General features: G+C 41.8%; 2 protein-coding genes and 1 long non-coding RNA gene across 3 annotated transcripts; 1 reads left to right on the top strand and 2 right to left on the bottom strand.

Annotated features, from left to right (window-relative positions):
- Positions 1–92: 92 nt before the first annotated feature.
- LOC131877781 (uncharacterized) lies at positions 93–14,538 on the top strand. Its single transcript, XM_059223565.1, has 5 exons — positions 93–1,034; positions 10,647–12,295; positions 12,358–12,649; positions 12,733–12,857; positions 13,339–14,538. The coding sequence occupies exons 1-5, from the start codon at positions 680–682 to the stop codon at positions 13,504–13,506; spliced, it is 2,589 nt and encodes an 862-aa protein (XP_059079548.1). The 5' UTR covers positions 93–679; the 3' UTR covers positions 13,507–14,538.
- On the bottom strand, positions 14,520–17,627 carry LOC131877783 (uncharacterized). The gene is made up of 2 exons (XR_009372912.1): positions 17,313–17,627; positions 14,520–15,109 (listed from the first exon to the last, which is right to left on the bottom strand). It is a non-coding gene; the product is annotated as an uncharacterized LOC131877783 (long non-coding RNA).
- A 1,190-nt stretch (positions 17,628–18,817) lies between these two features.
- On the bottom strand, positions 18,818–20,497 carry LOC131877782 (deoxyhypusine hydroxylase-like). The gene is made up of 2 exons (XM_059223566.1): positions 19,193–20,497; positions 18,818–19,128 (listed from the first exon to the last, which is right to left on the bottom strand). Exons 1-2 carry the CDS (start codon positions 19,851–19,853, stop codon positions 18,860–18,862), a joined length of 930 nt encoding a protein of 309 aa, XP_059079549.1. The 5' UTR covers positions 19,854–20,497; the 3' UTR covers positions 18,818–18,859.
- Positions 20,498–23,160: the final 2,663 nt, after the last annotated feature.

Below are 23,160 nucleotides of genomic sequence, written 5' to 3'. Positions count from 1 at the left end.
GCTCGAAGAATAACATCCTAGCTCAAGGAGCGACCAACTCTGGTCTGGTTGAAAAAAAAACGACGTAGAGAGCCTCGCGAGTGGCAGCACTCTCTCTCTATCTCTTGGAGACTTGAACGATAGCCAGACTATTTTACGTCTTCTCGCTCCAACTTGGTCCCTACCAATGTTCTTCAACGACAGAGGGAGCGAGACTATTGACGTGTTCAAAACATGGTAGTGGACAGTGGTTGAAGCCGCGAGATGGGCATGCCAACTGAGCAGACCAGCCACACACACGCACACACATCAGATCAAGAATTGGGATTCTGAGTGAAGCAGTGATAAATATTGGATGATACCCGAGATAGCTGAGAGAGAGAGCTCTCTTGGAAGCCCCAGAAGAGGGCCTCCATGGCCGAAAACACACACACTCCACCACTACCATCGCCACACACACACACTCATTGGAACCACGTCTTTGAACTCGAGTGTGTCAGTAACATTGGAGCGCTCTGCGAGTGCACAGAGGCAGAAATGACACCACATTTCTGACTCATGCCTTTCAACAACATCTTGCAGAAAACAGACCCACGCGCATACTATGAAAGACAGAATCCAACGATACCAAACAGTGCTTGAGCCTCCAAAAGAAGAACAAACAAAATAGTTAGTCACATAAGTTATTCATCGGTCCACCATGCCGAAAATATTTGCAATAAGACATCGCCTCATGGAGGTCCAGCAATCGTTGATCTCCTCCAATGATGGATCAATGCCCTTGAAGGACCCCTTCGGCATGTTTGACTACTCAAAACCCAATTTTGATAAATGTTTTGACGTGCTAAGTGAACTAAGAGTGACCCCTCAATCTGAATCCCAATTGGACGATCAACTACCAGACATTCTTGCCCCTTCTACAATCACCAACGTTTCATTGGACCAAGACGAATGCCGCCCAGAAAAGCTCCAGGAAGCTTCGACTGCGCAGGAATTGGTCAAGGAGGAGGAGGAAGAAGAAGAAGAAGAAGCTGGGGTCAAGACTAGACGTCAAGGTAGGCAATTCTGAATGGCACCTCCCACCTTTTGTGCGACAATAAAGGGATAGCAGCCACCATGTGGTTTCAATGCTTGATCCTACTTACTGCTGCCATTGGTCGGGTGATCAAGCTATAGATTCCATTCAGAGCAATGACGCCCTCTCGTTTTTGAGGGTGCACGATTTTGATATGGTTTTATGACACCAGAAGCAGCTATAGAATTCTTTAATTTACCTTCAAGAGACTTAGGAGCAAAATTGTTTATAGATTGCGCTTCTTCCTTGATCAAGATAATTCATCATGTGATATAATTTTAGGTTAATGAATCGCTAATCATAAGGGTGCTCGAACCGGGTGATGGTATGAATAGGTTCAATCCAATTGCGAGACTTTGTTGATCAATGAATGGTTAATCCCTGGTTGTGAACCATCGTCCAGTCAGCTGGAATTAAACACTTCTCGAGACTCTAATTAGGAACGACGAGTTCGGACACGAAAATTAGCAATTGTGTGTAATCAATTAGATTTAACTTCTAGAACAAAGCATTCCATTTCTCCCAATCACCCTGTTGTAACGCAGCATCTCTTGAGAAATTCAAATAAGCTTTAAAACAGCTTCACTTTATGATCCCTTCACATGAAACAGCATGCTTAATGATTATCTCTTGAAAAGTCTGCGCACTTGGAAATTTAGAAAATAGCCTTGCTTTGAATTAAACATGAAACGGATACATTTGATTTAATGATTATTCATTCTGGAGGCTCATTGATCATTGGCGAAATACATCAGTTGAAGGAGGAGTCTTTCAGCCCTCAACAAGAGGTCACTCGCATTAGTTCGCTTAAATGAGGACTCAATTCCAAACTGTCAACCCCAAGCCTAGGCTCCATTAACTCGAAAACCATCCGAGAAATGGACCCCAACCCCTTTCGTTTGTTACTTGGATAGCGATAGGGGTGGTTGGGAATTCCGTCTCTTCAGATTTATGGGAGAGACGCCGGGTGAGCCATTTGGAGGGAGGGAGCAAAAACTCTTGAAAACCAGACTTGTCTCACTTTTTGTGTACAATGAATCTTACTTCCCTCCAGTCATTTCTTTTCCCTTTGAGTCAATTGAGGAGAGCTTGAAGCTCAATTGACAAGTAAGGAATCTGAAAAGATAAAGGCTGCGGCTTGAAATAGGACTGATTATCCCCTCCCTCCCACATTCCTGAGGACGTTAATCCAAAGTCTAATTAAAAGCCTCTCTACTAGTTGTAGTCCTATCAAATCCTTATCTGGGCAACATAAAGTGGATCTTCCCATAAAATTGTTGTGGTATTTACTGCAGTCCAGTCGTGCCCTCCCTACTCGCCGCCACCTCTTTAAAGGCAACAACAAAAGTGAATGTTCGTTCCAAGGAACGGAGGAGGAAGGAGGGAAGAAAAAAGGCCAATTTCGTTGTAGTACCAGATGCCCGATTCTAAGGCACCAAATGACGGCATTGGCCAAAGCAGAGCTACAAGTTTGTTGCCTGAGAGAATCACCATGACCTACTTTGGCAAGAGCCCGGCTTGGAGAACCAGCGAATCGTCGTTTGGCGTGCAGGTAGCCATTTTTCCATCACAGGATCGGCGGAGAGAGAAGACAAGAAGACAACAACAACTTGTCTCTCTCCGTCTCTCCTCTTTTCCGAGGAGCAAACTTGCTTCACCGGTAGGAGCAAGTTCTCTGCCTTGAGGCACCCCACCATCGCCACGATACTGGTTCCAGTGAATGGTGCTTAGTTTTTGCTCCATGAAAACGATCTCATAAAAAGGCGGAGTTGTGTAAATATTTGAGAGCATTTCATCCGCCACTTCTGGGTCAAGCGAAAGTCATCTCGGGGCTGTCTTCTAGTAAAATTGATATCCCATTTGAAATGGGATTATCGAAGGGAATGCTTGATTGCCAATCCCCAAGGCGGTAGTCCAACTTCCCAATGGCCTTCCACAATTGGTTTACCTCTGGGCAGGAATGTAAATGAGCCATCCAAGATGAATTGGCTGATCACTGCTTGAACTAGTTGGTAGATGAAAGTCATCGAGGATTTGTTTGGCATCCACATGGTTCATTAGAGATCAAGCCAATCATTAGTCTTCTTTTTTTCCTATTCTGGACATTGACAAAAGGGTGCAATTATAAGTTGGAACCCCCCAAGCTTTGTGAACCATCCCAAAGATTGCCTACACAGCTCAATCAAACGTTTGATAATGATGATGATGCTTCTTGGCTTTTGCAAGAAGAAGAAAAATTCCCATCGTCAGGAAATTGAAACAATACCTCATTATGAGGACTTCAACCCACCAACTTCCCATCACATCTCTTCAAATTTCGGAAGTGGAGACTGACAGGTAGAGAGAAAGACAGAAAGAGACTCTCTACCTTCCCTCTTCAGCTCTGAGAGCTTCCCATGGACCTCGGTGGTTTGGCTTCCATATCAATGGATGATGTGGGAGAATCATGAATTCACAGGGTGGGATGGGAAGATTGTCTCCAGATTCGTGTTTGAATGGACTCCATGTTTTCATAGGCCACCCTGTGCGTTGAATCATCAAAATGGTCGAGCGTTTGAATGACAATTTGGCATCTTTTCCTCCCGACCACTATGATTGATGATCCAACGATAATTCATCGGGCATTGACGCGTGATACATACAGTCGTGTGTACTCTTGGAACCGAGCAAAACCCATCCCATCTTGGGATCAGTACAAGGAAGCCAATCGTTATCCCACCAAAGCCCCCACATTCTTCGGTTCGGGAAACATCGGAGCCTGAATGAAGGTCCCCTTCATGCCAGTTTCAAAGGAGAAGAGGAAAATATGTTGCATAATCATGCTGGTGGGAGGCCCTGTCCGACAATCCAAATTGTTTCCGCTGCAAGAAAAAGCACATATGTTGACTCGAGAGCTTGAACCTGCCTACCACATTCAATTTGAGCCAGACTGGCACCATACAAAGCAACCATCGACCACAGATTTCAATGTTCTTCTTCTTCTTCTTCTGCTTCGCCTCCTCCTCCTCACCCTCCTCCTTCTCCTCCTCCCTCACCTCTTATGTGACGGCTTGGCAAAACTTGGATGGATGTAGTGGAATTGGATCAAGACGCTTGGGATACTCTCCAACGCTAGATCTAAAATTGTCCATCATGCTTCGCAATTGGTCTACTATTCCGGTGTCCAGAGATGCTCATCCAGGACGAGATTGGCAAGAGTGAAAAAGCCCCCAAAGGGCCCATTGCAAATATCTCGTCCGAGTACTCGAATATAAATGGTACACAAATCAATCTCGGGGGATTACAATAATTACTCAATCTTACGCACACAAGTAGTGCAACGAGCCATCGTCTTGTTGGTTTGCATCGTTGATCACACATATGAACATGACGTTGAGAGAGAGGAGCCTGCCGGGATTGCAACCAAGGGAGAGCTTCACACACGTGAGTGCGTGCCTGCCTGAGTGCGTGCGTGAGTAAGTAAGTGTGTGGGGAACAGGGGGTCATTGACTTACTTTTGGTCTACTAAGAAAACCGTAGAGGTGGCGATTGAAGCGAGGAACCAAGAGGGTTGGTGAAAAGAACGAACCGGAGGATTGGTACGTACTGAGAGAAGTAAGGGGTTGGAAATGGCAAGCTCGTCTCTTTTGGACGTGCATCAATGCATTTTGGAGACATCTGGATATTATTGGTGGTATCAATTTGATCTCAAAAAGCATGGTGGTGTTGGCGATGACATAACATACCCTGGCGATCAAATCGATGGTTGCTCTTCCCTTAGGGACCATGTGTTGGCCAAAGTCATAGGCTTCACCCTTATCACACCAAATGGCAAGCTCTGAAATCCCTTTAGCTAAGCTCAATCAATTTGAGAGAGATTGGTAATTGCTCCGCTAATCTGGCTTTCATGCCTTGTCTTAAAATTGTGATTGCTCGTCGGCAACGGCATTTTACGATAATTGAAACTTGGCAACTTGCCCATTATCTTTGCTATTTCGAGGTTCAATGACTGAAAATGGCAATTTTGAACTTGGCAAGTGCTGCCAATTGGCTAAACCATCTTGGAAACGACGGGTCAATAAATCGCAGACCCCAGTTCGATGGTTCAGTCATCTGGGTCTGAAAGTCATACAGATCGAAAATATGATCATCTCCATATATATGAGTTTGGCCACGGGCGAAACTTGGAAAACTTCCAGGATCACACCAGTAAGAGACGACACCCTAAACGTTCAGAGCGAATTTAGCTCCAGGCAATCCAATCCAGACACGAATCTTGGTATATTGAAAGACAGCAATGTCCCGAGTAGCTCCTCACATCCACCTATTAAAAGGCACGACTTGCTGGTCTTTCTATCACGGATAATCCCTCTAAAAGGAAGACAACTGAAATATACTATTTTACATTGTTCACCTTCGATATTAAACTTCGAGACAAGAATCTTGGTCTGGTCAGTGGCTATTCCCATACATCAAATATGCCCCTCCTTGCCCCTCCTCTATAGGAAACATTTTGAACCTATGATGCCAGAAATTGCCACCTCCAAACCAAAAAAAGTGCTTGGTTGTTGCACGGAAATCATGGCAGTTGGTGAGTTGAATATATATCACCAGCTGACGGTCGGATTTCTTCTTTTTTTGAGCAAATAGCTTTGGTGATCCTCAACGGAGACAGCCTGACCATTCTAGCCAATACACCATCCAGGCCCTTTGGAGAGCTCCAACGAACCCTCCAGTCCAGTCCATACAAATATTAAATTCATCTTCAAATTACCAGTAGGACGGCCCACTTGCATGCAACATGGCTCGATTCATTCGACCCAATATGTTTCTAAAATGAACCATACACCAAAACGAAGTAGAAACCCTCAAACTCGACGATCCCGGGCTTTTGGAGAGAAGAGTAATTTGTCGAGTCAGATGAGGGGGCCCAGGTGTTGCTACAATTCGGGTTGGAGAAACATATAGATTGGGACTTGGACTTATGTCTTCGAAGTTGGAGGTGAGCCAAGAACACTAGTTCGCCTTTCAAATTGGCCAATTATGTGTTGGGAAACCAACCCATTCGTATGCAGAGCAAGTGTCTAAAGGCAAGTCCCTGATTGGACGGGGTAGGAGGCCACCTGTTACCTCTAAATGGGTCTTGATCTGAATAACCACTGTTTTCACTTCTATCTAAGGCGCCCATGATTCAATGCCACTGGACCAAAGTTTCTTCACACCTTGACAATGGCTGGAAATGAGTCGGCAAGCTACCTTTTTTGCCTCGATATTGTCTAATTAATTCAGTGATGCCAAGTTGAGACAATGGCATGTCAGACGCTTTGTTCAACTGAGATAAATGAGGGAAGGCCTAAGAGGAAATTAAGAATCAAAAGAAGTCATGAGGGGAGAAAACAGGAAAATGGACCGTGAAATTTATTATCATCCGTTACTAAAGTAAGCTAATCAATATTAAAGGCATACTTATACGGTGCACACTGTCTTGTAAACAATTACCATATGGGAAGGTCTGTTGAAATGCCAACATCGTCATACAAACTGGGTATAAACATTCATTTCATAGGAACTCTTTTCTACGCTTTCGAAGGCAAAAGTAGTTCAAATGAAGGTGGATGAAATTGGGTTGCCCAGCTTCGAAAGCGAATCCGTCTTATCTTGGATCTACATAATGCAAAATGATTTTGCTGAACTTGAGTTGGCGAGTACAATTTCGTGACCAAACTCGCATTTAATCTGCGTTTCTGGATCGACTGAAAGATCCAACAAGTTTCCTCTGGTACATAATAGGAATAATGGTTCCAGCGACAAGTGATGCGGTTTACATTCCTTTTAGTTATACTTGGCATTGATACCCCTTGCAATGACGATGAGGTAAAAATACATATTGTCACCCTCAAAATTGGCCATTTAGCCGATTCGGAAGAAACACCCCCCCCCACAAGATTGGATCTGAAGATCTCTGAGAAGTGCATTTCCTGAGGCTTTGCGGCCAGATTTCTCCAACATGGTTATTTTAAGACGAGAGATTGAGCTATTCTCGGAATTAAAGCTTAAGTGTACCGTCGAGGATGGTAAAATAATGAGTTGTAAAATCAAGCCATGAAATATGGAGATAACCATCGGGATTTCTAATGACGAAAAGAACAGGGCAGATCGTAAAACTCAATACCTCCGTTGAACTCTGATCCTCATTTCTGAGTGATTAGGCGTGGAGAAGAAGGATTTCAGATGGAAGGTCTCCAACACGTTTGCTCTTAGTTCTGAGAGAGCGAGTACTTCAAAGGAAATTACAAGGGATTTCATTCAAAATCACACCTGGGGGAGATCAACTTAACATCGACAAAGCTGCCTGGTTAATGGAGCATCATTAACTGACCAATTAAGTTCAATTAATTGCATCCAGGCGCAAAAAGAAGTTCCTCAGATTAGGTTCATAAATCATGGTCACAATTGGAAATCTCGGTAGGGAAGATACAACTTGGCGAATATTCCGGATGACAACAATAGTAATGAAAAGGTGCAAGCGGACTTTGCGTGATTCAAATCACTAACCAACAACTGACACAAGAGCACATTGGGTACAACAAGCCCTAGATTTTTATAGCATCTTGTAATCATCACGTTCAAGTCGTTAAAACGTCCACGTCTCTAGGTTACGACTAGAAATTGGTAGCCAAGATAAACCCTTGTGGAACCCCAATCTTCCCCCATCAAATGGATACAGCTACACAGAGTATCTTGTTTCGTCGAAGTCGATCCCTTTGACACAGATTTGTTGTTGCATAGTGAAAGGTGTCAACTAAGTGGCGCATTTATGGCATTGGGTTGGGCGTTTCAGTTGTCTTGAGCAACAAATGGCCTGACGTCAGATTCCTCGAATTGTCACCATTGTCAAACGGGTATTCTCTAAAATGTCTGAAGGCTTTGTCTTTATTGTAATGCATCCCCTCAATGCCTTCGGGGCGTTTCCTTCCTTGTATTCCAAGCACACCAATTCATGCGCCATAAAACAACTATTTAGCATGTATCACTCAGACATCTCGAACCAAAAAGAAACAGGTACAAAAAGTCCAATCTCCAAGAAATTTGGGAAGTTGGGCGTTTGTCGCAGTGGCCAATGTCCATTGTAATAACGTAAAAGTCCCGGATTTCTTAGAAGCACACTTTGATATCACACTTTCACATCGAGCTTCTCCGTGACTAGTTTTATAAAGTACGAGGGGGGTACCAAACAAATCAGGACTGCTGAGTTTGCTCTATAACCAAAAAAAGACATATAAACTTGATTTGCAACATTTTTCGACAGTCACTGTGCAAAACAATCCCCTGATGCATCCTCTTCTTCTAGTTGTCATTAACATGTTAGAGGCCTCCTTGGCAGGGATCCCGAAGCACCCTTTCACAGCAACTTTAAGCTCAAAATTGATGGCATATCTGTGTCCAAAAAGCTTGAACTTTAGCTGTGGAAAAAGTCAGAAGTCTGGGTGCCAAATCTGGACTGTAAAGGTGCATGGAGCAACACCTTGATCATCCTTTTGGCCAAGAAACCCCTGGTTTTCTAGGAGATGTGAGGCATTGCTTTGTGCTGGGTATGGTCAATTTGCACAAATTCTGAAGGGGTGGCTCAGACTACTTTACTTTGCATACAAATTTCTTCAGAACCAAATAACACACCAAAGCAAACACTATATCATCAGAATCGTAAGAGTTGGATCTTTCACATGAACTCAGTTTTGTAGGGAAAATTTCAAACGCAAGATTTTCATAAAGATTGTCCCGATTTGTTTGGTACCACCCTCGTACGTCCAAGGATTAGTCTCCCTTTCCAAGTAAAAAGGTCTTCCTACTATGATTAACAATTACCAGTTTGGTAATCCTTCGCAGATGTTTTGAGTCGCAGAGAGGTTGCAGAGAAAAAAGTTTCGAATGCTAAATACCGTGGAAGTGGTTCATAAATCTTGAAGACACTGGCCGCGCGTGCATTTTTGCACGCCATTGATTTGTGTCTTTTTAGCAACCAGTACTAGTACTTAATAGGTGAAACACGTCTCGAGAGTGATAAGCATGTGAGAAAACCGACAAAGTTCAGCATCTCATCAATCCCTGTTCTCCGCTATGATGAACGAACTCCACTAACACCCACTCAAAACGTTTCCATGTTTCTTCTTTTCGGGCTCAATATTTTGTAATTATTCTATGAATAGACTTCAACCTACTCTACTGCCCGAAGCAAAATCAAGGAAACTAGGCACAGTATCCTACATACATTTTGGAACATGTATTTGAAATCGTAAGCAAACTGATACCTATAGCCATGTCCCAATTGACGTTTTTAAAAACGAGATGCTTAACTGAGTCTGTGGGATTTTTTGTTCCATCTGGGAAAAGTGTTGGTCAGGTATCACTATCATTATTCTTCTCCCCTGACTTCTTGATACCTCCATCAATTTCATTCCTCACTTGATGGTGGTGCTAACGCTAGCCGCATTTTTGCCTCGAGCGCAAAACGAAGAAAGATTGCGATGCGATCAAAGGCGAGAAGAGCTAGGTGACAAATAGAACCTCTCTGATTGCCTCTCTAAACCAACCAGACACATCTCTTCAGTTGGAAACGCTGAAATGTGTGCATTCAAATACTAATAGATCAAAGTGTGGTTGAAATATTCAACACCAAATGAAGTGAGAATCAGAATCCATCATGAGTCCAATCTCAAAATTTTGATTCAAATATGAATGCATGGTTGATGAAGACCGTTAGAATATTCATTCTTGGGGGAAGAGAAGACGATCCAGCCTCATCCATCGGCTGCCTTGTGGATTTTAGCGACAAAAATCTTTTCACATGCGGCGTTCTTTTTGTTGGTGTTGTCTGTCATTCGGCTGGACTTGGTTAGAAATATGAATTTCAAAGGCATTTTCCTTCCTCGTGATTGCAAAAGGATGAACCAAATGTAATTGAAATTTTGTTTTCGCCACCTAACCTGCCAAGTAATTTATGCTCGTGGAAGAAGTGCACTTATTTCAACAAGGCCTGTATCTTGTCTGACAGCTCATGAGGAATTGTAATGGAACTCATGTGGCGAAAGTGGTGGAGCTTCAAGTAACATTCCCGACCTGCTCGAACTACAAACTGATCTCTCGGTTATAGACATTTAATATTCTTGTCCACTTCCATTGTGATTAATAGTGGTTCATCTCGTACCATCTAGGAATTCCAAACACCTTGGTTGCAATCTCGGTACACTTTCACAAATCAAAGAAGTGCATTGCCCCGAGAAGGCATCCCCTCCAGCTCAAAGCAAGTGAGGGATATGATATTTAAATCCTCTTTTCAATGGCTTCATGGCCTCAATTCTAAACGGAATCACCATGGTGTCGAGTGTGGTCATACTGGGTTCGCGACTTCACGACTGCATGATTAATTGCTGGAAAGTTGCTTCTTGCCCTTTGCACATTCATCAATGCCTATTGACAAGTTTTTAGGCTATAGATCTGGGTCATTCACACTCATAGAGCCAACTTAAAGAGCCGGGGATGTGGGAGATCTTACCAAGCTATTGTCCATTATGATGATGATGCCTGATTGTGTCTTTTCTTGACATCTTTCCAGAACTCTTTGAGGAAATATCACACCATCTAGCCGACCAGCTCAGGGATGAAAACAAAGAGAATCACGCAAATCATGCTGTCACAATAGAGGGCTCTTCATCACCAATGAAACTGGGGAACCACCGCCATCAATCCCCGATCTCCAATGAAAACGATGGGAAAGGTGAAGAGAACCAAAAGAGCACCCAGAGTAGGAAAAGAAACAGGAAAGCCAAGTTTCTCCGAAGAAACTCAGAGTCCGGATTGTGCAAGATCGCTCTATGGTTCCAATCCAGGAGGAGGGCCAATGGCCAAAACATCCGCGAGAGCCAGAGATTATCGCCATTTTGTTTGTATGCAAGACCTCCTCCAATGGGACAAGTCAATGGTCAAACGATTACCCTTGAATCCAATGGACACAACTCGCCACATCAAAGCCCGCCAACTGACGGGACGTCTGGTTCGGAATCTTCAAACTCAAGTGGAAGCGGACAAGGCGGCAATTTTCAGAGAGACGCCAATTCCAACCAATTTAAAGGTGGGAATGCCAATGGCCAAGAGCATGGCTCCCCAACTGGCAATGAAGAATCGGGTCAATTGGACCTGGACAGCTTTGAGTATCCGGACTCACCCACTCAAAAGTGGTTGGCAGACAATGCCGATTTGAGCCCCTTAACAGTATTAGACAACATCAATTTGAAATCGGAATACCCTTATGCCACTCACCATGTTGTCGAAAAACCTCCAGATATTACTACAATTGCCTTGGACACCTCACAAGAGAACATGCTTCAGTTCTCCGCCTCTGTGCCAGTGCCTGACTCTTCCGCAACCTTCCTGGACATTGGAACCGATACCTTTTCTCAGAGCCTCTACGATGACCTTAGCGATATCAATCTGGCAGACTTCCAGCATGTGACCGTGGCCAATACAATGGGCTTCACTACAGTGAACACTTCATGCTCGGGGCTCGTGATGCCTCAAATGCCATTAACCATGGCTCCACTAGGGCCTCCCACCACGGGAAGTTCTATGAACGGACATCTCCTCACCACTACCGGGTACCCAAGTAGCCTGATGCCGTCGAAACCTGTTACCTTGGAAAGACTTCAGAATGTGGCCACCCTTCAAGGGCCCGTTCCCACAACTCACAGTATTACTTTGTCTAATGTAGTCCGAGTCAAGGAAGAGCCTAAAGCCATGGATGGAACCTCCGTGAATCTTGGTACCTTGCCGACCATTCCCATTCCACAAGAGGGCGGGAATAACAATTCCATTTCTCATACTTCATTACCCCAAGCCCCAGTTTCACTCCGAAGCTTGGTTGAGCCTCTACCGGCTTCTGCTCTCAAGGGGCTCATCAAACAGGAGATTCCTGTAACCCTTCCCAATACGCCAATGTACAACACTTCCAACTTGGTGAAAATGGAAGTGTCTGATCTTCAAGGAGGCCATGAGGGGGGTGACATGACTAGCGACTCATTCAACCAGCACGCCTACTCTCCCATGTCCATGTCGTCCACACCCAATTCTCCCATGGGAAGCCCAAGTTCAAACGGAGGAGGAAAGATGAAAGGATCTCCAAACCGAAAGAAGTCCTTGTCCACAGACGAGGATGATATCAGCAATATTCCATCTTTAAAGATGAGAATTCAAATCATCTCACAGAGGGTAAGTCTCCAATAAAAACTGGCATTCATGATCAAATCTTCACGTACTTTTGTGATTTGCAGATTGGGATTCCCGCAGATGCTCAAATAGAGCTAATCAATGGTGGCCATGGAATTAAGAACCCACTTTCCTCCGACACTGCGGTCAAACCCGACGAAAAACTTCCACCCGCTCGGCCCCAATGCGATCCCTCCAAGTTCCAGTGCCGTATCTGCTCCAAGGTGTTCAGTCTCCAACGACTCCTGAATCGCCACATGAAGTGCCACAGCGATACAAAGCGATACCTCTGCACCTTTTGCGGAAAGGGCTTCAATGACACATTCGACCTTAAACGTCATACCAGGACCCACACAGGTGAGTAAAATCATTGGTGGCTGCAAAATGGAATAATCTTACATTATGATGTTTTCATAATCCATTTGGGGTTCGGTTTCCAGGTGTGCGTCCGTACAAGTGCAATCTCTGTGAGAAGTCGTTCACTCAACGATGCTCTCTTGAATCCCACTGTTTGAAAGTTCATGGTGTTGCTCATCAGTATGACTACAAACAGCGGCGCTCAAAGGTAATTTCAAAATAGACATTAGTAAAATTGAAACTTTTTTTTCAAACTTAAACTGGAGGCAAGTGAAAGCACACAATGCTGCAAATGTTGGATTTTTATGAATTTTGAACGAAAAAAAATAGTAACCAGGCATCACTTGTAATGACTACTCAAACATTTCATCATGTCGTTTGCAAGTGATTATACAATAAGATACGATCATCTCATTAAGTTTCCTTCATCTCTGGCTAGACATTTCATATGCAGAACCAAACTAATCTAAGTCCCAAAGTGATTACAATAAATCATCTAAGAGAAGAAAAAACATGAGTCAATTTTTAATGGTCAATCCCATGAGCAACATTGCTTGATGATTGCATTAACATTTTCGAAGCATGAACTTCAATAGCAAAGTAGTTCTTCAATGTGGCCACTTCACGCTTGTTCATTTTTGAAGTTGGCCATTAATCACGTTATCTCTTTTCTCCTTGTCCATCTCCAGATGTACGTGTGCGAAGACTGCGGTCATACCACGTCCGAGCCTGAGGTCCATTACCTTCATCTCAAGGAGAACCATCCGTACAGTCCGGCCCTCTTGAAGTTTTACGACAAACGCCACTTCAAATTCTCCAACTCCAATTTTGCTAGCATGCTTTTGCAAGTAAGCTAATTGAGGGCGGGATGCCAAACCATTCATCAAACCGAACCAGTAATTCGAAGACTACAATGAAGGACGACTCCACAGCGAAGGGGTAACACGAAAGAAAACTGAAGCAGTATCTCATGTATGAAGAAATTCGAAAACCACAAAACGACAACAATAACCACTCCACCAGCAACGCAAATTTTGGCATTAGACGGACCGTTTGCAATATTAAACCTTAAGGGCCACAATACTAAAATTTTAACTAACATGGGGCTGAATCTCTAGGCTCTCGACCAGAGATGGTGACGGGTTTCTATCAACTCAACAATATTCAAAGATCAGCTGCACTGATCTTTCCTCCCGTGACGTCACAGAGCATATACATTATAAACATAACCTCTGGAATGAATGACTCTGTAAAACACCACATGTTTAATTTGAACATTTATGATGACCTTTTCTGAGACATCCAAGCGACATGACATATGTAATAGTACTTATGTAAATACTCTTGTACCTATAAAGACATAGAGCGGTTATTGAAATAATAATCCTCTAGCAAGTTCCCAAATGGCCTAAACCATGGTGACCCTCCAAACAAGCCCTTACCAGGTAGCTACTAAATCATTCCATTCTAACCATATAAATATCATCTTCCTGAAACAACCTCGAATCGGTTGGAACCTTCAAGTATTCTTCCTAACCCACTAACGCGTTACTTTGAAACCCGTTTTGTCAGTTTGATGTGCAATGTTATCCTAGTTTCTAAGGTAAACAACATTATATTATATGAACTTTACTTTGCTCTGTGGTCACAAAGAATGTCTCAATTTTCGCATTGAAACACTTGAAAATCTTTGTCAAATCGTAAAAACTCCTCCACAAATGTGCAATCAATCTCTCCAAATTTTATTTATCCAAGACTTTGTTTTGTGACCCAGAGCAAATACTATCGTGTGACCATTCCTAATCGGAAACTTTGGCTTGTTATGAATCTCATTCGCTCTACCTTGAATTTCTTCCATGAAGCAAGAATAAAAAAAGATTATCCATTTACTTCGTCTTCATTTAATCCTACATTCAATAGAATTACAAGAACAACGGTAAACCGGTTAAAACATATTTCAACCAAGGTGATAGAACCGGGAATGACGGATCAATTCTTCTCTACAATGGAAGTCCTCGCCACATAAATAGCAAGCAGTTGAAATGTTCCCAAATGGATTCATAGAGTTATCTGCATCCCACAGAACAGATTTTTTCATACTTGTAAGAGGCCTTTCAAAAGGATTTGAGCGTATATTAGAATCCCTGGGTTCACATGTTGTGAAACAGTATGGGTGAATACTATTCAACTTCGGGATCTTTTGAGTTTTCAGATCAGGTTCATCATGAGAGTCTGGAAGCCAGACGGTGGAAAAGCAGCTTTCTTTGGGAACCAACATCTGGGCAAGAGATTCCTTCGATTTTTGTTTGGATTGGCCATCCATACGATTTGCAACCATTTTTTTGACGACCTTATCATCAATAATGTAGAGTTTCAGCTCTCGAAGTAGATTTGACATTCCCATGAGTTGTGCACACAATCGCATCGACTTCAAGTCAGAGTGCTCAACTTGCGTCTCGCCTAAAACGAATGTTAAATCTAGGAAAGCGGCCAATTAAAGACATATGAAATGAAATCAATAAAAACAAATAAATTTAATCACGTAAATATCGACGTCATCAATCGTAAAGGCAGTCAAAATTTACTATATATAGGACCGTTATCCAAAGTGGTCTATTTGAAAAACTGAATTGGGCACAATTTTGGATATGAATTTCTAGTCGGTGTAGTCATAGACGAATTAACTAAAATATGTTTTTATCTATTTCACCATTCGACCGACACCATCAAAGCGTTTCAAAATGTTACAGATTTTTTCTTTGATCTATGCACTGACCTAGACAGGGGAGTCCATAGTGCAAGTTAGGGTAGAGAAAAAGAATAATGAAGGTGTTTATTAGACTTATTTGCCTGGATTAGTGCCCTGTATGAGAAGAATACGATACTCAGTTCAGCGCACCACCACCGCAGAATTATGAACTTACAATTCCCTTCCAAAACAATGCGTTCGTAAGGGTTTCAGATTCAAACCAAACACATCTTAATTAAAAAGCTGTGCCTCAAAGAGTTAAATATGGCTTTGGCTACTCTTCAGACATCCTTAAACGTACTTTCAATGTTTTAAGCCCCGTTATATAAGCCACCTTTTATATTTCCAATTGAAAAATACATAATTTGAATCTGCTGTTGATGCGATTGCAGTTAATGATGTTTGAAGAGTAACTTCAGCCTTGATGTCTTGGAACAAAATTGAAGGTTCTGATACAGGGCACTAGCCTACATACCAACTTGCCTTTCTCTTTGGATTTGAGATTGACACAACAAATAACCCTCAGTTTGACTATTATATTGCTAAAGTGGTTTAAAATTGTTTCTTCAACTTACAAAAGAAGTTTTAGAGACATTTATCTTCGTTTCTCATTGATTAATATCAAACAATTATCTTACCAAATTTTTGCCATACAATGCCTGGTTTTAACGCATTTCAGGTCATTTTACTTGCATTGAACAACTTCAAATAGTACAATGTACACTATTTGTTTTACTAAAGAAATTAAACCTGTGCAACAAAAGATATGTTCCCATTTTGGGTATGTTAGAATGTCACAAAGAAATCAAAATAAACAGAAACATTAATTGCTACGGAGAACGCTTTAACTTTGTGTAAAGCAGGTGATCATTAAAAAATTAACATTCTCAAATCCATCCAAACAATCTAGGAAAGAGCATGGAGGTCTAGAAGCAAGGCCTATATACACAACCCACCTTCTTTCACCTTTTTCTCTAGGCAAACTTGCACTGAAACTGTCATGTCTAGTCTAACTCAAAACATAAGCCTAGCGCCCAGTCTTACACGAGTAAGGCACTGAGTTCAATGTCCCAGGTGGCGTATATTTTGACCTTCCAATTCAGTCCCAAAATAGGTCATTAACAATAGTACCAAACCTAAATCAAACACATATTAGCAAAATGCTCTGGATTATAGCGATAGATATACAGCTTCAATGACTCTTCATTATCTTTTGAACATGTCTTGAATGATTTAAAAACAAATTCTTGGGCAAGTTGCAAGCTATTTCACTTTGAAAATACATTTTTAATTGCCTGGCTGTTGAAAATAAACGACACTTGGCATTGCTGTCAACCATCTTGCACTCATCAACCTATGAAAATATAATGACACCTCTTCAGTAAGGCTTACAATATACACAACTAACTTTTTTAGCTACTATTGACAAAAGTGGCTTTGAATCAGTTGAAGTCCAAAAAGACATCTTTGACATTACTCCATTTGATTATTGGTTATCTACAAACAATTTGCAGCCATGAACCCCAAATCAAGGAAGAATGATTACCAAACTTTGTGTATCTATAATATATATCATTGGGTTCCTGAGAAGTAACTTAAACAACGTAACTAAACCTTAAACTAAATTAGGCACAACTTTTCATTACACTGCATTTGATTAGATTGTGTACTGCTGTGAGTTCTTTTGGGACAGCCTTGGTTCAAAATTTCTCATTGGGCGCTGAACTCACTGTTGTACTCTCCTGATACAGGGCACCACACGAAGCTAAGCAAACTTGAAAATGTCTCTTCAAGACTTCATGACACTTTTAACTGAAGAATGGCATTTAAACTTAAAACGAGTAGAAAGTAATTTCATGAAATCCAAAATGTTTATGAATCCCTCCTAGCCGAGGAAATGAACCACATAGTTACCGAAGTAAAGAATTGACAGGAATTGCTGCACAATTCTAGGCTGGATATCATCAATCCGCATTTCCACATCCTCTTTTTGGCACACCAAAGGGTCATCAGAAAAGATCCGGAGCAAGAATTTGTGCATCAGGAACATCTGCCCGTGGCATATCACTCGAAAATCCTTACTCTTAGTGTCGGAGAACAATTTTATAAGGTTTGTACTCAATAAATCTGAATAGTTAGTCACTCTCAGGCAAACACGTGCCATACTTTCTGAAAAGTTAGTACGGAGACTGAGGTGCTGATTTTTTAATGGGTCGGCTATAGACCCAGTGATTCCAGATGGCTGGAGGGAAAAAGCGCAAACAATTGGCCAAAAAGTGAAAATCGTGAGATTGTTTGAATTGTCTATTTCATCAAAATTATACCCTTTTGTATCTTAATTTCACATCAGAATGGAAGTCTACTCTGCATTGCTATGCATTGTCCAGTCTTGTTTTGGACCCGCTTGACTTTTGGAGCAAGAACACCTCCCCTGTTTTCTTGTTTATCACAAGAATGCTGCCAATCTTCAAATAAGATGTGCCTTGAGCAAACAATTACACTTACAAATGACATTGGGGAGGATAATTAAATATCATATTTCTTTTTACAATTTTTCATGTTTTTGAATGGCTCACAACACTGAATTGGATATTCTTAGTGACATTATTAAAAGGGCAAGGATCTTTTAGCAAAAATTGGGAGGCAGCTTTCAGAAGTTTTCGGCGTAAAGCTGGAGCAAAAAGCGCAAAAGTTGCAATAAAAACGCTATTCACGGGGGCACTAAACCAACGACGCATGGTTTATATTAGAGGGCTAGTCAGTGACCAGCCCTCTAATCTAAACCTTTACCTTTAGTAGTCACTCTACTAGTTTAGATAAACCTGAACGGGTCAGGGTGGCCATTTGTAAGGTAATTAACAAGTCTCGGAGCTTCAATTGAATTTTAGATTAATTTTAACTTTTTTGCGATTATTGTCGACCCATTTTTGTGAAAAATTCTGGCGCCTGACACCCCGATGTGGATAGTATTATCCAACATCCAGATTCTTCTTAATCCATGGTAAAAGCTCTTTCTTGTTCTGTTTCAATTACTGTCGTTAAGTCCTACTAAATACCTTATTTATTACAACGGCCACGGCTTATTTGAAAGTCTTGTACCTGGTCCAGCCATTCCTTCATTTAAAATTACCAGTAAAAGGACGGGTGGGAAAAGGTGGGGGGTGGAAGGTGGTAAAAGTTTTTTAGAAATTATTATATCAATTTGAATCTCCGGCCTCATCCCATTTGGATACATAAGAAAACTTCTGATCTCGACAGGATACGAAAATTGTTGCACTTCAAAGTAAAAACAGTAATAACTTGACTGCGTTATCAAAGGGTGTTTCGGCTTTGGTTAAAACATTACGCAGGTTAGGCTTAACAAGGTAAGACTGCTATTGAACGGTTGAATTGTGAATGCCTCTTGTGGCTACATTGGAGCCATTTTTACACATTTAATTCACCATCAAGCAAAACAAACTTTAACATTTGACATCACAAAAATCCAGGGCCACCTCGCAACTTTGTCGTAGAACCGATGGCACCGAGTCACCCAAATACAGCTTGAGCTCTTCCTTGATCTCATCTGTGGCTATGGAACCCAAAGCTTCGGCGCATTCATGCCTCACCATGTCGTTTTCGGCTTCATTTCGGAGACAATCGAACAATTGCTCCTTGGCCACCTCACTTTGAATCTGTCCCAAAACATAAGCCACTTCATGACGAAACAGAGCATTATCGCCCTTCAGACCTGCAACACAGAATCATCTCTCAACACCTCTTAATCCCCTCCAAACGGCTTGGCAAATCCTCACCTTCAGCCAAAGCCATAATGCAATCATCGGATCCAATATTTCTCAAGGTGAACATGGCTCGATATCGTTCAAACAACGAGGCTTTTTCGTCCAAAAGCAAGGCTTTTAGCTTACTAACGTCCTTCTCACGCAGAGGCGGAGCCGGGTCGACACTGGCATAAGGATTCACGGGTAATAACCCCTCCTCATCCCGACTAACCTCAGATTCTTTATACTCCAACATCTTTACCCCCAACTGACACGTGTCCGCTACTTCCGCCACCGAATCTTGGCTGTATTCCCTTAGGAGTTTGAGTGATTCAGGCCCTCCCAAAGCGGCTAAGGCCTCACCAGCCTCATGTCGAACGATCGTTTCACGGGTCTTGTCTGCCAAGAGTCCAGCTAACACGGGAATAGCGGCTGGATCGCCCATTTGACCCAAGCAATAGGCCAATTCATGCTTGAGCAAGGCGGAAGGGTCGTCGAAGGCTTGGGTAATCCAAGACAAGGCCTCGGGTCCGCCCACGTGTTTAAGGGTAAAGAGAGCCCGGAATCGGGCGTTCAAGGGAGCCGTGCCGTCATTCAGAACACGCCCTGCGGGCTCCACGTCAGCGGATGTAACAGTCTTGACGGGGTCGGACATGCCGTTATGTTTGTTATGAGAGAGGCTTAGATTTGTCATCCAGGGTGCTCAACAAACCACGAAATTTGGGAAAGGAAAAAAGGGATGTATTATTGCACGAAAATGTTTTGATTCCTTTTAAAGCGTTTGAAATATATCATTCTAGCATTCATTTGTTCCTTTATACAAATTAAAAAGTCAAACTATCTTCACCGAAAGGTCAACCAGATTAATGCCGTATATTCTCGTAACGCTGTCACCCCACGTGTTTTGGAAAAACTATCTAGCCTAAAAATAGAGTAGGCCCACGACTGAGGTTGCGTGATTCAGAAAATTAACCATTGCATTCATGTCTTTGCCGCCTTTTCACCACCTAGTTTCACTAGCCCTCTCTTTGTTAAAAAGGTAGCCCATGGCTACATTGGGCGGGTTGCCAGTCCTCAAAAGTGTCAAAATAGATCAGCATGCAAAAAATACGCACATGCCCACATAAATGACGGTGGTTCTTAATGTAGTCTTGAGCTCATATCACGATTGGTTTGCCTGTGGCAGGTGTTCAAAGTTGATGAAAGTGATCAAAATTTGGCCTGTTTTTCTGCTTTTTAGCTCAAGCCACCAGGCCGTAGGTTTGCAGGGATTTCATTCTCATATGCATTTTAGACATTGAGAAGGTCAACATGTTGGTGAATTTTTAAAGTAAATCAGACTTTAAAAATGTTCAAATTGATCCTTTTAGAAGATGTAGCAAGTATTCCATGTAGCAAGAATGGTTAGTCCCGAAAACATGTTTTCCACAAACCATGCCCCAACCATGGGTCCCAGACAAAACTGGACAAAACCAAATGTGATTAAATTAATTTTTTGAGTGATTTAAATTGTTAAAATGTGCCAATAGGTGCCCTACAGTAAAAAATGGTCAATCAAGCAAGTCACTAAGCTTAGTCCCAATCCAGGTTTATGGTCAATTGTAGTGACTGTAGAGGCTTGAAGTGAGTTTTGAGAACACCTTCAAGCCTTTGAGATTCCAGCCTAGTTTGATCAATAGAGTCCACCTCTCTTCTTTCTCAGGCTCCATCATTGTTCAATTAGCTGCCCTCAAACATGCAGAGCGAGTATGTAGGTGTTGATCCAGTAGCAGGATTTAAGTCAGACTTGGACAAGTCTTTGACAGAAATTCCTCATCAACCCTCTTGATTCATTGAAGCGGGAAAGGAATATGACAACATCATCAAATTTTGAGAGCTCATTCCTACTCTTGAGGCTCCACATCTCTTTTCTGAAGGATTAAATGAAAGGTTCAGTTCCTTTATCCTTTAAAGGAACGGGTCATTTAGCTGTGTTTTTTTTAAACTGTCTCAGTTTCACCCATTAACATGCTTAACAACTAATTATTTTCTTATTTTTGCAATAATTTTTTTGAACCCTTGCAAACGTTTTGGTCTAATATTGGGATTTGTTTCTTGGTTTTTTTAGTACCTCTTCTGTTTTCAAAAGTGCCCCAATAACCTCCCAAAAATTGTGCTGACTTCATCATGCAGCTGCTACTTCAATGTCTCAATTTTCAAGGGCTAGCCAGATCTGTCAACTCAAATTCCTTGGTTGATCAAATGATATGTCAAAATAAAAGTTAAGTTAGTTTGATTCATAATTTCTTGTCTTGAAGTGCTAGTAATCCCATTCCCAGTAACAGTAATGAACTCTGCAAAATACAAAAAAAAATAGAAATGAGTTGAAGAGAGCAATGATCATTTTTTCTTCAACACCCATGTCCTAATCATTGCTTCTAGAGAAACTTGGAGTAAGCAAGATGTGTTCACAAAAAAGGCTGACTGATCAAAGATACAATTATGAAAATTGGTTGGTCCAAGCCAAATTAGTCGATCAAAGAAGAAAACAAAGAAGACAAAGTTCAAGATACAAACGAAGTTTTTCAACCAGCCGCAGTGTTTAGATTCCTGAATTACGCAACCTCAGTCATAGGCCTACTCTACTTTTAGGCTAGATTTAGGGATTCAAATAGTTCAGTATATTACATTCAAATGTGTTTGTATCATCAAACGACTAAATCATATTCCAATTCATAGAAGTTTTGGTCACTCCTGAAACCCACATCATGGAAGATTTTTGTACTTCTTATTACTGATGGGAAAAGGGCAAGTAGCAAGTCATCACAGACACCCAGTTCTATTTGTTTACAAGCAAAGCTTGGCCAAGTACTAGAACTTGGGCAAGCTTAGCCCAAGCAGAGATACATTGTTAACGTAGGTAGCCCAGACGGTTAGCTCAGGAAAACCGCAAAATGAGGATTTTTTCTTCCCAGCTACATTTAGATTGCTAGAAACAAACCAGTCATTGAACCAAAGCCACGTCGCAGCGTCACTGTTGGTGCACATTATTGCTTTTCTTGTATAAGCTGATTTAATTTGCCCTGATATAAACTTTCTTGCTTAAGTTTGGCCACACCCTTTTCCCCCCCCAAGTGTTTGTGTACAAGCCCAAGTTGGGGTAAGTTCCTCCTTGGGCAAGTTAAGAACCCGACCACTTGCCCTGCCAGTGCTTGCTTCACATCAGCAGTATTTTCACTATTTTTATAAGAAATTGGCACCCCCGACGCNTAAACTTTCTTGCTTAAGTTTGGCCACACCCTTTTCCCCCCCCAAGTGTTTGTGTACAAGCCCAAGTTGGAGCAAGTTCCTACTTGGACAAGTTAAGCATCGGATTACTTGCCCTGTCGGTGCTTGCTTCACATCAGTACTTGTCACTACTGATGGGAAAAGGGCTGTAACCTATTTTTTACAGACGACAGATTCCGTTTTAAGAGGTTGCGCGAGTAATTTCTGTTATCGTTCCGAAGTATCCTTGTCTCGTTGAGATTAGGGTCCTGTATTCTAAACACAGGGGACTAGTTGGGACCAAATACAACAAGTCCCCCAAGGTGATGTCAGTTCATAGAAACATATGATTGAAAAGAAATGATCAAGATCAATTGTGGAAGAAGTAAATACTTTGGTTAATTGTATTACCAAAGAAGGTGAAAAATACTCAAAGGCGGAATAACATACGTTAAAATCTTGACAAAAAGCGTTAACAATATACATCAGAAGGATAGGGCGTGACGCAAAACCACCAGAAGCATCCGAAGTAACAAAGAAAATATCAAACCAAGGGAAACTTTGGATGAAAGAACACTTAGAAAGTTTTAAGTGACGTATGATCTCTCTTGGGTTTCTTAGTGGTGGAAAAATGATCTGTTTTGGGGCTGATGGACTCTTTTTCGATCCAATTAGGCAAAGCAAGATGGATTGAGATTGGTGTACGCTAGGTTAATTAGATAAAGGCTTCGCTACAAATTTTAAATCTATTTCGG

This window comes from Tigriopus californicus, chromosome 3, assembly GCF_007210705.1.
Source record: "Tigriopus californicus strain San Diego chromosome 3, Tcal_SD_v2.1, whole genome shotgun sequence".
NCBI classification, from domain to species: Eukaryota; Metazoa; Arthropoda; class Copepoda; order Harpacticoida; family Harpacticidae; genus Tigriopus; species Tigriopus californicus.
The sequence above is the reverse complement of the archived record's forward strand: the minus strand, read 5'-3'. Positions and strand labels throughout refer to the sequence as shown.

Coding starts and splice junctions, on each gene's coding strand:
- LOC131877782 (XM_059223566.1), bottom strand. CDS start 19,853: ATGACAAATCTAAGCCTCTCTCATAACAAACATAACGGCATGTCCGAC. Junction 19,129..19,192: donor CATTATGGCTTTGGCTGAAG/GTGAGGATTTGC, acceptor TCTGTGTTGCAG/GTCTGAAGGGCGATAATGCT.
- LOC131877781 (XM_059223565.1), top strand. CDS start 680: ATGCCGAAAATATTTGCAATAAGACATCGCCTCATGGAGGTCCAGCAA. Junction 12,296..12,357: donor TTCAAATCATCTCACAGAGG/GTAAGTCTCCAA, acceptor TGTGATTTGCAG/ATTGGGATTCCCGCAGATGC. Junction 12,858..13,338: donor ACAAACAGCGGCGCTCAAAG/GTAATTTCAAAA, acceptor GTCCATCTCCAG/ATGTACGTGTGCGAAGACTG.